This window comes from Akebia trifoliata, chromosome 10 (assembly GCF_017979445.1).
Source record: "Akebia trifoliata isolate Shusen 1 chromosome 10, ASM1797944v1, whole genome shotgun sequence".
NCBI classification, from domain to species: domain Eukaryota; kingdom Viridiplantae; phylum Streptophyta; class Magnoliopsida; order Ranunculales; family Lardizabalaceae; genus Akebia; species Akebia trifoliata.
The window spans coordinates 2,111,985-2,126,945 of record NC_141384.1 but is presented as its reverse complement, the minus strand read 5'-3'; the positions used below and the strand labels follow the sequence as shown (position 1 = coordinate 2,126,945).

General features: G+C 33.0%; 2 protein-coding genes across 2 annotated transcripts; one reads left to right on the top strand and one right to left on the bottom strand.

Moving 5' to 3' along the window:
- Positions 1 to 543: 543 nt before the first annotated feature.
- On the top strand, positions 544 to 2,766 carry LOC147392687 (deSI-like protein At4g17486). The gene is made up of 3 exons (XM_086456226.1): positions 544 to 931; positions 1,101 to 1,388; positions 1,483 to 2,766. Exons 1-3 carry the CDS (start codon positions 799 to 801, stop codon positions 1,743 to 1,745), a joined length of 684 nt encoding a protein of 227 aa, XP_086312352.1. The 5' UTR covers positions 544 to 798; the 3' UTR covers positions 1,746 to 2,766.
- A 6,213-nt stretch (positions 2,767 to 8,979) lies between these two features.
- LOC147392686 (uncharacterized) lies at positions 8,980 to 10,380 on the bottom strand. The gene has a single exon (XM_086457159.1). It carries the CDS (start codon positions 10,299 to 10,301, stop codon positions 9,288 to 9,290), a length of 1,014 nt encoding a protein of 337 aa, XP_086313285.1. The 5' UTR covers positions 10,302 to 10,380; the 3' UTR covers positions 8,980 to 9,287.
- Between the last annotated feature and the right edge of the window lie 4,581 nt (positions 10,381 to 14,961).

Below are 14,961 nucleotides of genomic sequence, written 5' to 3'. Positions count from 1 at the left end.
ACCGAGACAACTCAATCTCGAACGAGTTTTGAAACCATGCATAAGACTATCCATTGGCCCATAAATCCTGATACATGGTTAGAGTTGAGTTCTAACTCTTCCAAAGAGATATCTCATTGATGGCTTAGACCCACTTGAAAGGAGGCCTTCACCGCCTAAGATTGAAGGTATTCTACACTCGTCCTAAACTCTATCCCCTTCTACCTTCAAACCTAAAAAATAAAATTTTCCGAGGAAAAAAAAATGGTCTTTTTGATTTAGATCCTAGATTTTTTTTAATAATATATTATTAAGTTGAATTGAAGATGAGTTTGAATAAGGTAAAAATATTTACCCTTGTGGTTAACAATCCAAATATAATAGAAAATTAATGGGGTTTGGCTTGATGTATTTAGGTCATTTTCTGTTAAGTCTTCTAACTAAAACCTAAGTCAAGGTATCGTGGGAAGATGATGATACCGTATCCATCACTGATGTATACTATCACTCTCCTAAACTATACGTTACGCTTCTAATGATAATTTGGTTATTTTTCAAATTTTCAGATTTCGAAGAGAGAAGAAACTTAGACGAGGGTCCGGAGGCGGCTCTGTGTGGTGGAACTCAAAAAAAAAAAAACTAAAAAGAGATTCTCTTCTGAGATTAAAAAAACTACATTAGAAAATTCTTCCAAAATTCCTTCTCTCTCTAATCGATTGATTTAGGTTTCGATTTCAAAGATATTTGAAAATTGGATTTCTCTTCGAAATCACAGTTCTCGTGAAGTAGTACTCTTTCTCAAATTTCCACAAAAAAAAAATGCTTGGAAGAATCATGTCTAGTGAGAGAAAAACTGGATCCATTCCTGTATACCTCAATGTCTACGATCTCACCTCCATTAATGGCTACGCTTACTGGCTTGGTCTTGGAGTTTACCATTCCGGTGTTCAAGGTCAGATTTTTCTTTGATTTCTCATTATTTTGATCTTTTTTTTCTCCAGATCTAATAATTCTAAGGAAGTCTGGTTTGCTTTTCGTTAATCTCGTTGTTGAGGATTTAGATCGTGTAAATTAGGGTTATTGATTTCTTTCGTACGCTCTGCTTTACAATTTTCTCTCAGTTCATGGCGTCGAATACGCTTTCGGCTCTCATGACTTCCCTACAACAGGGATCTTTGAAGGTGAACCAAAAGAATGTGCTGGATTCACATTTCGAAAATCGATTTTAATTGGAAGAACAGATCTAGGTCCGAAAGAAGTCAGATCTCTAATGGAGAAACTCGCGGAGGATTACGCAGGAAACACTTACAATCTAATCACGAAGAACTGTAACCATTTCTGCAACGACGCGTGTCTCAGAATGACTGGAAAACCGATTCCTCGTTGGATTAATCGACTCGCTAGAATCGGTAAGAAACTAAGAATCTCATTCATTGATCGATCGATTTATTTTATTTTCGAAACTATTAAAACAAATGTTTATTGATCTGTGTTTGATTGAAGGTTTGATGTGTACTTGTGTTCTTCCCGTGAGTTTGAAAGAGGGGAAGGTTCCACATGGGAGATCAGAAATTAAGGTTTGCGAAGGAGAAGATAGGAAGAAATTGAGGAGTCATTCAAGTAAGTTTATCTCTTCGTGTTCTTCTTCTTCTTCAACTTCAACCCCATCTTCTACTAGTTCTGCTCGAATTAGAACTAATAGTAGACGCAAGAATCCTCCTTCTCCATCTTTGGTTCTCGCTTCACCTTCTACAGTGGAGCTTTAATGGCGATCAAGATTGATACCTAGGGTTTCTAAGATTTCCCAAAAAAAAAAAAATTTAATCTTTTGATGCTAAGTTGCTAACAGCGTTTCTCTGTAAATTTTTCTTTCTTGTCTGAAACTTTTCATATTTTTTTCTAATAAATTAATTGCTCTTCTTCTTCAAATCAAAAGCAGATCGAATCTAACCAAAAAAAAAAAAGTTTGTATGGGAATTTTATTGAAACTTTTTCTCGATTAGTTGATGTGCCATTGCTAGACTCATTTATCCACGTGTCAAAATCTAAGTGGCTACATCAGCAAAGTAAGTTCTTTTCAGTTCAAAGTAGAAACAAATAAAAGGCAAACTTTACTTAGCTGTCTTTACGCTTTTTGACGCAAAGTAGACCGAATTGAGGATGTTGAGAAGAGAGGGATCGCTCCGCAATTGAGAAACACAAAACACTCCATTAATTTGAACTTTGAAGACTTATATATTGGGTCCGACGTTGTTGGAACCAAAGAGATAATGAGAGAGACGTGTGAGGAGAAATAATGGTTAGGTTATTACTTACTTACCACCCAGTCTTTCTTCTTGTAAAATGAAGATAAAAAATTAGGGTAAATTACCCATGATTTTTAAACTCGATATCTGGTCTCGTCTCGTTCAGCTCCGATACCGAGTTGTCTTGGATGAGTTTTCCGATACGTTTGAGACGTTTCGTGAGATAACTCAAAAAATTATACATGAGATGTAAAACTCGGTCAAAAAAATCACTTTGTGAGTTGGTCTCGTTCAGCTCTGATATCGAGTTAATTCGGACGATACGTCTCGGTCTCGGACGAGTTTAAAAACCATGCTTTCACCCGAATAGTTTGACGTAATTATACGTCGACTCCTAGTATTTCGACAATTATACTTACCTCCCTTATAGTTATTTAATTGTTCACTTACCACTCTTCCGTCTATTTTCCGTTAGCCAACCGCTAAAAATATGAATTTTACATTTTATTAAGACCATTTTACCCTTTCATGATTTCTGAATATTTAGGGGGAACATTTTTATAGTTTTAAAATTTATTTATTTTTAATGAAAATAGGAAAAATTACTATATAAAAAGGTTAAATATTTTAATATTTATAAAAAGAGTCTAATTTTTTAAAATTTATGAAAAATGAATTAAGTTGCAATCTTTTAACGTGGTTAAAATACATTACTTTACTAAAAATGCCCTTGGAATGATTAAGACGTTGGACCGACCAGTGTTTTAATAATGTGCTTTAACACCCCGACAATTTAGCCTCCATCCTCCATTAAAAATGTTTTTGTTTTTGTTTTTGTGTAATTTTGAAAAATAATATATAGATTTTTTTTTAAATAAAAAAAATTTAATTCTCTTTTTGTAATTCACCCAAAATAAAATGTAAAAGGAGAGGTAAGTTTAATTGTCAAAATATAAGGGGTTTACATGAAATTATGCCAAATCACATGGGATTAAAGTGTAATTTATCCAAAAATAAAAAGGAAAAGGAATCTCTTTTTTTTGTTTTTCAAAAATAAAAAAATTGTAATTTTTTTTATCTATAACCCTATAACCACATGAATTAATTCTTAAAATTTCAAAAATATATTATTTACTATCTAATATACAAATACGCTTTAACTCTTAATATTTTTTCAATTAGAATGGAGATTTGAGCTCTTATTTCTTTTTAAAGGTAGTATCAAATGGCTTTGAAAAGTGCATAAATTTATTATTTTATATAACCCAAAAAATCAACCCAAGCTCGATCGGGTCGGACTTGGACTTACCTGTTGACATGACAGTCGTAGGTTTTGGTTGCATTAATAATTGAAATGAGCTGAAAATGTCGGAGTGGCTCTGTTCGAGAGGTGTACAACAAATACTTCTCCTTGAGATACGTTTGAAAAGCATCAAGCGATTCTGTGTAGACTTCCACGTCAGCTCAATGTCAAACATGGTGCCCTACGCAGTCATTCTGGACGAACTTTGTTAAAGTTTATGAGATCAGAATTCAAAACGAGTCTTCACCTACTAATTATAGACCACTAATCTTGTTTGCACAGACAATTGTATTTTTTTTTTTTTTTAAGAATTGGATAGTAATTATAGGTGGCAGATTTACCAAAACATGCACAACTTTTCGTTTATTTACCAAAATGGTACACTATTCAAAATATTTTCGAAAATGATAATTTTACCATTTTCGGAATTAATTTTTTTTTACCAAAATGGTAAAAACAGTCAAATGTATTTTTTTTTATCAAAAATACCCTTTTTATTTTTTGACTGAAATTACAAAAATATAATTGATTTCGGTAAAAAAAAAATTGTAAATACATATGATTGTTGGATTACCGAAAGAGAGTGAATCTTTTTAGTTGGATTTTCATTTTTTTAAAGTTAAAATTGTAAATACATATGTAAAACAAAAAAAGGGTATTTTTGATAATAAAAAATATATTTTATTATTTTTATCGTTTTGATAAAAAAATTAATTCCAAAAATGGTAAATTTACCATTTTCTGAATTATTTGCTATAATGTACCATTTTGATAAATAATTTTGAAAACTCTACCGTTTTGATAAATTATTCATTATAGGTCAACTAGTATTTTAAATCGGCACAAAATTAAATGAAATCCAAGATTACTCGTCATCCATACATCATTCATGCCTTATTTTAATATACCCTTTAAGAGCATCTCCAAATGTCTTTCAAATCTCTATATTTAGAGATGATGACCTCTAAACCAAATTCCAACCTACCTTCAAAATAAAGAAAATTTGTCTATATTATTTTTTATATCTTTAATATAACATTTTTATAATACTTATTATATATGGGTTTTTTTCTTGTCTTTTTCTGTAAATATCAATTTTAGTCTTCTCTTTTAACTTTTTTTTTTTTTTATGTTTTAGAGGAAAGAATAGTGAGTTGAAGTCAAAGACCGAATGGAGTTCAAAAGTGGACAGAATCTTCAAAAAGAAAAAAATGTCAATTTGAATCCCTCCATTGAAATTGCTAGAAAAAGAGTATAAAATTAGAATTAATAGTCTTTCCAAATGGTGTCACCTTCAACCATCAAATTAAAAAATAGGGAATATGTATTTGGTCATGAATGCAAACTATTTATTTTCATCGTTGAAGATGTGATTGATTTCGGGTAGAAAATCAAATAGTTTTCAACTGGAAGTTAAAAATGAGGGCATTTACTTCTATAAATAATACTGAACTAACTTCAAGATTAGACCTCACATCACACACCCAAACGTGAAAGTGTATGGGAACCATAGATATTTTTTTCTTAGAGATACGAGTGAAAAAGTATGTATGGTTCTTATCCACTTTCACGTTAAAATGTGCAATAAGAAGTCCAATCATGAGGTCACTCCAGCACAACTCTTTTTTTTTTTTTTTCAATAGACGAAGACCCAGGTCAAGGGTCATCAGTTTAAAAACACAGGAGGTATCTCTAATATTGATCACAAGTTTCAGGCCCTTTTGAATACACATATATAACCCAACGGGTAGTCCATTTGTGCGTGCTACAGTGGTTGCTAATCAACCCCTAATAAGTCATAGGTGCCGGTACGACCAAACCCTAAAATAACCCCAAAAAAAAAAATCCCATTTCCTTGAAACCTACAAAAAAATCCAAACCACATTTACAACATTTACTGCCATATTCAAAGTCTATCAAATCAAAGAGAAATAAAAATGCCCACAAGACCAATCAAAAGAGACGAACATTTAAAATCTTTGTATTGAGGATTCTTATAATCCTCGTAAAGGATCCCTTTGTTGACTCAATTGAGATACTTTGTATCTATTTTTATGGATGTCTCTTGTTGCATGTTGGATTAAGTAATAGCATGGTTTAAAAACTCGTTTTGATGTTTCGTCTTGTCCATGTAAGAAATTGAGTCATCTCGGACAAGTTTTTCAATACATTTGAGTCATCTCGCTTAATAATGAGAAAAATGAACTGTGTTTTTAAATCTCATCCGATACGTTTGACTTGTCTATCCATCTCATTGGTGAACGATATCGAGAAGTTAGACGAGATTTAAACCCATGACTAGTAGTTGGATTAGCAATAAGGCAATAAGTTAGGGTCAATTTAGAACAAACTTGATAACGATTGGATTGAGGCCGTATCTGATCTGATAACTTATTGGATTAAATCTTATTTTGACTGTTTGGATTCAAATCTGAAGTGATAACAAAAGAAGTTCAGAAGGAAAAAAAAAGAACGACCAAATCCAATTTGATAGCTTAGGATATTTGGATTGAGTATTTGGGATATGGGCAACCATGCCTTGACCTGATATATGTGGGGAAAATTACTTAATGGATCGAGTGGGAGGGATTTCTTTCAAAATACCCCCTAATGTTTTTGCAATAACTTGATAATTCAATTAGTAAAATCTTTCTTCCTAAATACCCCTCACATTAAGACAAATTTTAAAGTACCCACACGACAATTTTCTCATTTCTTATACTTTACATAGGTTTCTCAACTATGATTGCAATCCATGATTTGTGCTTGTGGATGACAGATGAAAATAATATACTCGTAATTTCTATGATTTAGATGTAATTTTATATGACACAATGAATAATGAATGGAGAACGAGATTATCGTAATTTTGAAGATTTAGTCGTAAGAATTGATATGTGTTCATTTCACTAATATATCCATTTTGGGTATTTCGAAAAGATCGAAAATTGAGAATCTTGAATCATCAAGATTGATATTTTAAATATCAATCTTATATGTCTTTTGGATTAGTATAAAAATGGGACATATTAAGAAGAAAGACTTATTTTTCTCTTTTTTGTATAATATTGTCCACATCAATCTCATATTCAAATGTTGAGATTCATCGAGGAGCCAATCCAGCAAGTCATCAGAGCAAACCCATATCCAATTCATTTAGTATTGGAATAGGTTCATATTCGATCCACGTCTTCTTGTTTTTATCATTTTTGTAATAATGAGGGATAGATTTATGAAGAAGAACGTTCTTTAATTGTACCCACCCATGTATGTTCTTTATTAAATTCCCATCCATTAATAAGAAAGAGGTGGTCCCAAGCTGGTGGTTCAATGGCAATTTTGAATCTAATAAGTGGTGAGAGTCCGTAAGTTGTATGTTACTATGTTTGATACCCAATATGAAGAATATTTCCTCAAGGCCGCCTGTAAGGGCATTTCCTCACTTACCTGGTGTGTGTGATGTCCAAGCAATGCACGTGCCCGGGGGAGGGTTCCATATGCATTGGTTCTGGCCTTGGCTCATATAGCCACCCTCCCCCCTCCCAGTCAGACGTAAATCCAAACAACCCCATTATAAAAAATAAAAATAAAAAGAAAGAAGTGGTGTGAGTGCGAGGGGGAAAAGAAAGGAGATACAAAATAAACCCATATCCAATTCATTAAGTATTCAATCATGTCTTATTGTTTGTATGTTTTTTGCAATAATGATGGATGGATTCCAGAAGAAGGGTGTTATTTAATTGTACCCACCCATGTATGTTTTTCATTAAACTCCCACCCATTAGCAAGAAAGAGGAGGTGTGGGTGTCGCCATGTCGCGAGAGAAAAGAGATTCAAAATAATTTCATTTATTATTTTATCAAGAATTAGTATTGTAAAATAATTGTATGCATAACTAAATCAACAAATATAATCAATCTTTAAAGCATGATAACATAATAAAATACTCATTTATAATCATCTAAATTATTTGATTGGTGAAAATATTTGTATAATTTATTTTAGGGTTAGGATCAGGAGAAAATCTTATTTTGAAAACATTTATCTTATATGAGTTAGAAGTTTCAAAATTAGCTTTTTTTTTTTTTGGTCAGGATAATCTTTTTGCCATAGAGATCATCATCACAAAAATAAATTCATTTTAAAACTTCTAATCCACTTTTGATGGGATTTGAAATTTTAAAATAGATTGATTTTTTGCGAGAACGATCACTTTATCATAGAAATCATTCTTAAAAAAATCAACCCATTTCACAATGAGTCGGGGTAATATGACACCCCCCACCCCTTGACATAAGCCCTCATCATAGAACCCTAGATCATTTTGCCTCGAGAAACATAAGAAAAAGATTTATAATTTTATGTATCCCAAGGAAATGATCTACAGTTCTGTGACAAAAGCGCGTGTATGTTGGTGGGGTGGGTCAGAAAATAATTATTCTTTCAAAATTTCTAGTCATATAAGACAAGTTGTCTCCTTATCTCAACCCATACAATGGAGTACTATTGATTTAATCTAGTAAACTAAATCAATAGCTTTTGATTATGGTAAGCTAAGCATTCCCTCTACTAATTTTTAATAATATTTTCCACCTTTCAAGGTTGTCTCCTCCTATTTTCATATCTATCAGAATTTAAAGTTATCTCCCTAAACTCTGTGATTAAGTATTATTTTTTATTATTATTAAATGAAATTATTATCATTTAATAATTTAGGCACCATGAGACAGATTCTCCTATTTTCATTTAATAACTTTAGAAATTAGATTTTATACCGAAAATACCCTTAAAAATATATATATTTTTTTATCAAAATACCCTCGGATTCCAAAGTGTATTTAGGGCACACGTTAACAAAACCCTTAAAACCAACCTGGCCCAAGATTCTTGTTGGACTGGCAGTACAGGTAGGGATGCAGAGCAAGCAAGAATGGTCAAATGCTGGTCAACACGCCAATACAAATCTCAAGACGTCGATTCATCTCTTTCTGTGCCAAGGATTGATAGAATCTATGAAAACACTAGCCTCAAACAACGTTTGAGATTCTCCATCAAACGAATGACTGATATGAGAGGATATCCCTTATAATTGCACTCATCCCTAGGAAATGTTATCAATCTCTATGAAATATGTGCTTTTCCCGAGTTGAAGCCTCCAAGAAGATAAACACAGTTTTCCTAGAGAGATTGGCTACATATTTATTGAGATTGGTTCAGATGAAACAGTTGGTACAAAAAGAAAAAGAAAAAATAGAGAGATTCTATTGCCACACCAACTTTTACTAAGAGCACCCCAACATGTGTACTAATTATTCTCCGTCACTATCTTTTGAATTGGAATGCTCTTAGTAAAGTTGGCGTGGCAATAGAATCTCTCAAGAAATATTAGATAGATGAAATTGAAGATAAAACAGAGCTTTAGAAACGAGAGCACAAAATCATCCAAGAGAATTCAAGAACAAATAATATTTCTCTTATTTTTTTTACCAATCGTTCAATCCAAAACGATACAATTCAACCAACAAATCAATCAGATTTGTACTCCAATAAAATAAAAATAAAAATAAAGAAAGATTCAGAAATTAAAAAAAAGGGGATTTTTTTTCCCTTTTTTTTTTTTGTCAGAGACGAGACAGTGTTAGATTATAGATCTATCTATCAATCAATGTTTATTGGACTAAAATCATGAATAAATGGGTTAAAATTTCTATAATAAAATTTGAATTAAACAGAACCCCGAGGCAGAAATCTAGCAATCTTTAGCTCTTCCAAGCATAAATCAGCAAAGAAAACCCAGATTGTCTCTGCAACTCGTTCTCCTCTGTACTCGCCCACTCCATAATCGAAGAACTACACCCAGACGAAGCCGAAGAAATCGATGAAGAAGACGATGATGAGCTCCTCTTATTCAATTTCCTCTCAATCTCATTCATCCCCAAATATCCACCACCACACAATTGCATCTCCTCTGCTTCATCTCCAAACCCTAATTTCTCAAATCTGAACATGAACACTGCATGCCCATCATCAACATCATCAAACAACCAATTAAATACGTCCCACGAGACCTGAATCGGGACTCCATCAACTTCAATCTTCTCATTTCCTCTAAATTTCCACTTCAATTGCTTAATCTGCAAAACCTTTTTACGATCCACACTGAAACAAAGTCTGGGTTCATCATCAACACAACATTCAATCGAGATATCTCTAGTTTTGCCTCCAAATCTCGCTTTTGTTGTATAAAATCTGTTCCCAAACACATGTTCTCTTCTTAAAATCAAAACTTGGGTGGTTCTCTCTGGCTTTCGAGCTTTGGTTCTGTTATAAGCTTCGTTATGAGAATCACCAACAAGAAGAATCATCTCTCCATCAACAATTAAAGAGACGTAAAACCCAGATTGGGGTTCAGGACTTGAGGCAAATTTGGCTTTGGTAAGATCCCAATAGATTTCGATCTTTCGTCTTGAGTTCTTGAGATTGAATTTCTTTGATCCTTGTTTCCTCCAGAAGAGAAATGGTTTTATGTGGAGATGAAAAGAGAGGGAGAGAGGTTTCTCACGATTGTCCAATTGAAGATCTACATGGAGACTACGTCCGATGACGTGGCGACACCAGGTGAGAGCGGTGACACCAACGTCGGTTTGATAGAAACAGGTGGTGAGGTTGGGGTTTGGAGAGATTGGTGACGCCATTGTTGTTGATGGCTGGAGATCTGCAGAGGAGCGAAAGATGGGTCGAAAGCAAGAAAGTAAAGAGGAGTTAACGGTCATTTGTGATTTGTTTCATGGTTTTGTGGGGAATTAGGGTTTTGTAGGAGAGGGGGAGAAGAGATGGGGTTTTAAGGAGAGGAAGAGAGAGGAGACAGGATGAGTTGGTACGTTAGGATGAGAAAATATTTTGCTGTTTCATGGTTGTATCAAAGTTTTGAAGTATGACTCAAAATTTGTTGTTTGTTAACACGTTAGAGGAATTTATGGATATAAAATCAATTCAAATTAATGATGCAAATAATTTTATTAGTGGATTTATTTTTTATATAAAATGATGAATAATGATTTTCTCACGCCCCGTCACAAAATCGTAGATCATTTACCTCGGAATACACATAATCATAAATCTTTTTTCTCGCGTATCCCAAGTTAAATGATCTACGATTTTGTACTGGGAGTATGTCAGAAGGAGTATCAAATTTTCACGACTGTAAAATGATTTATTTAAAAACTTGATCCAATGCCAATCTAGTCGTCAAAAACTTGACTATGATGAATCAAATAACAATATATTAAATTTATAGATGTTTAAAATATATTTTTAATATCTTAAATAAATAAAAATAATTTATTTTTTATTCCTCACAAAAATATTACATATAATGGAATAACTCAGGTGAGAGGGGGCATTAGAAAATCACGACTCTTTATTTAATTTGACGGATGCTAATTTAATTCCTTTCTTATATATATATATATACACATGTGCATACGATCACTCTAATATTACATGGGCGGGAGCGGATTTAGAGTGAGGGCACACAAATTTTTAAAGCTTATAAATTAGTGACCCATAATTTTTTTTTCAAATCTTAGTTACCCCCACATTTATTTTTTTTCACCCTTAGTTGTCTCTACAAAAAAAATTCTACTCTTGATTCCCCCATGTGAGCAAAATCCTGGCACCGCTCCTGAATATGGGACATTATCTCAGTCATAATTTTACAAACACTAATGCTCTGGTGACATTGGATTTACTGTGATTTTTATATTTCTAATGTTGAGGTGTGCATATAATCGTAAATGCTTTTTACTCGTGTCACGAGAAAATATATCTACGATTATGTGCACATCTCATGTTAGAAATGTAAAAAATTGCAGTAAATCCCAGTGTCACCCCCAGCACGACTCTTTTACAAATCAAGTCCTTTTTACATGATAAGGTAATGGGGCCATCTTCAATCACCATTTAATTGAACCTGAGATTATGCATGAAGTGGGGGCCATTCTTCTTAGTCTTAGGTGTTGAAGGTCCGAGCCATTTTATGTGTACTTCTATTATAAGATTAGATTCATGAATCATTTGGGTCAAGTCAATTAGATTTGAATGAGTCGTTAATTAAGGTATTAAGGGACTTGGTTCGATTCTTACCGAGAAAAATAATCAAAAGAGCATGTTTTCAAGGACACTAGGGTCATTCAATTTTGATTACTCCAGCTACCCAAAAGTGCCATGTGTGATCAATCATGGATCCACATAATCAAAACCAGCCTGATCCACGATTGTAATTTAAAAATAAATAAATCATGAATATAGCCAACAAAACTCACAAATTCAGGGACAATTTTGTATAGGTTCATCAAGGGTCAAACATTTATGAGCCAACGAGGCCAATTATGTACCATGTATTATTCTAATAAAAAAGAGTCGTGATGAATGCATGTGATAAATCATACGCGGTTGACATGGCAAGGGCACATAACCATAGATCTTTTTCTTTGGGATACACAAGGAAAAAGATTTGGAATTCTATGCTCTTGCCACATCAACAGCATACAAATCGTGTATGATTTATCACAGATTTGGTTAAAATTAATTTGAGTAATTGAGAGTGTGAATGAATATTAAGAACACATCATTATTGACGGATTGAACAGTTATGGACCATTAATAAGATAGTCAGAACAAAAATAACTCATTAATTTGACAAGCGGAATGGGAAGGTTGTTGGTTCTGTAAGAACTTTTTTAGATGATTTCAAATCAAAAGAATCATCCTTGATTAATTTTCATTAAAAAAAGAGTTAAAAATCTCTCTCTCTCTCTCTCTCTCTCTCTCTCTCTCTCTCTCTCTCTCTCTCTCTCTCTATATATATATATATATATATATATATATATTTCTTCCTTCTCAAATCTTTTACATCATAATGGAATATCCGAAATTTGATTGAGATGTCGAAAATCCAATTTTTTGGATGAAAATTGTGAGTTTGAAAGGTTATGGCATATTCGACGTTTCAATCGTGAGAAATGTGGGGAGTGAGGTTCAGGGGCTTATTAGAAAGAAAAGTTTTACTGAATGGACTATTAAGAGAAACCCTAGAACTTAGGAACTAATTATAAAGAAATCCCTCCACCAAAGTCCTTTATGTAATTTTCCCTAAAAATAAATTTAGAGAACTTCTATTATCACACCAACTTTTACTAACGCCACCCCAATATGTTTGCTAATTCTTTGTTGATTTACATATGAATTGGTGTGGTGTTAGAAAAAGTTGGTGTGGCAATAGAACCTCTCTAAATATTTTTATTTTATTTTTATGGTTAAGCTGGACTTGAACCCACGAGTTTCCCACCACCGTTAGATCTCCTAATCAACACTAATATATTGACTTTGACCCAGGTTCAATGGCTGAGATCATCTGATCGTGTGACATACATACAAGTATGTCATCAATGGAGTAAACGAATTAAAAAACCCTAGAATATTGCATTTTGTTCAATAACTTTCTAACATCATCCCAAGTGACTCATCTTTAAATTTTTATTTTTATATATTCAAACATAAAATAATCATGTTTAATGATTATAGGTTTTGTTAGAGAAGAAAATCTTGCCTTGAAGATAATGTTAGGTGTGAAATCTTGTTGCAATAGAAGATTTGGGAGGTTTTGGTATGAATCAAGGCCAATTTACCAACCTACTCTTCACCTATCAATAATTAATTAAGATATTAATAATTATGACTTTTCATCTCCCAATCATTCAAATTCTTCCTCAAAATTATATTTGAAAATATATGAACAAAAGCTTGAGATCTTATTGTTGTTGGTTATTTTGATTTAATAATTAACTGTGGCAAAGAACCCACTTTCATTTCAGAAGAAAATTCTCATCGAATTAGGGTTTATTGATGTTGTTAGATTAGGATTTAGGGGAATCATAGAACGAGATCCAATAATTAAGGAATGATTTCGGACTAAAAAAAGTAATGAACTAGACTTGATTGTTAGAGTCATGATAGTCTGACGTCCCCATCACATAATCGTAGATCATTTGCCTCGGGATACATAAGAAAAAGATTTATGATTCTACATATCCCGATGCAACCGATCTATGATGTATGACAAAGAGGGGGTGTTAGAAAATATCATTATTCTAATTGGTAATGTTAAAATTTAAACCAAAATAATCAAATCCCATTGACCAGATAGAATTGATATGACTTATAATACATATAATTACCCTACTTAGAAGTAATATTTAAAAGATCATGAATTGAGATAGTGAAAGTAGACATGAACACAATTTCAATGACAGATGCCGTAACTATGAACAAAATTGAATAGAAGAAAAGGATTCATTTAACTAATCTAAAATCTTACAAATACGCTGGTCATCGAGATGGACTATAATTGAACCACCATTCAATAGAAGATGTTTGAAAATGCCAAATTTAAGGTCCAAGTCTAGACCTAGGTCTTGTTCAAGCTTTCAATGTGGAACTAATTCTATGTATTTTTTTTTTATATAAAATAAAAAATTAAATATGAAAACTAGTTCTATTTTAAAAAGAGAATAATGATTTTCTTACGCCCCAAACACAGCACCGTAGATCATTTGCATTGGGATACGTAAAATCATAAATCTTATTCTTGTGTATCCTGAGCCAAATGATCTACGGTTTTGTGATGAGAGGGTATGTCAGACATGGTTTTAAAACTCGATTTTGTGTCTCGTCTCGTCCAGGCCAGGTATCGAGTTGTCTCGGATGAGTTTTTCGATACGCTTGAGACGTCTAGTACAAAAGATCAAAAAATTGAACTTGAGGTATTAAATCTTGGTAAAAAAAAGTGACTTGTGAGTTGGTCTCATTCAGCTCCGATACCGAGTTAACTTGGACGATACGTCTCGGTCTTGGACGAGTTTTAAAATCATGATGTCAGAGGGCCAGGGGCATCAGATTATCAGGACTCTTTAAAATATATTTTAAAACAACATGACTTTGAATCAGTTTTAAGGTAAATTAGGAGATCTAAACGACATTGACCGGCCCAATTTCTTGAGTCCCAAACAGGTCATGGGGCCTTAATTAAGACTTGGCGTCTGTGTGGTACATGTGCTCATGCTGGGTTGTTGGGTCTCATGTAGGAGAAGTACTACATGTGGGAAGCCTTATACGCAAATATGTACAACTTGACATGCATGTGAGACTCGCTATTAGGCCCTACCGTTCCATGTGGGAGAAGTATTAGTCAAAATTCAAACTTTTATTTAAAGGGTTTTGAATGGATGATCATTTACTTTGAATAATCTTTGCTCCAAGGAGGTTTAGGATATTAATAAAGTGTGGAAATGTCAAAATTTTGGATTAAAATAGAAATTCGGCCAATTCCGATTCAATAACTTATGGCATCAATCGAGGGGTTTTTTGCATTCT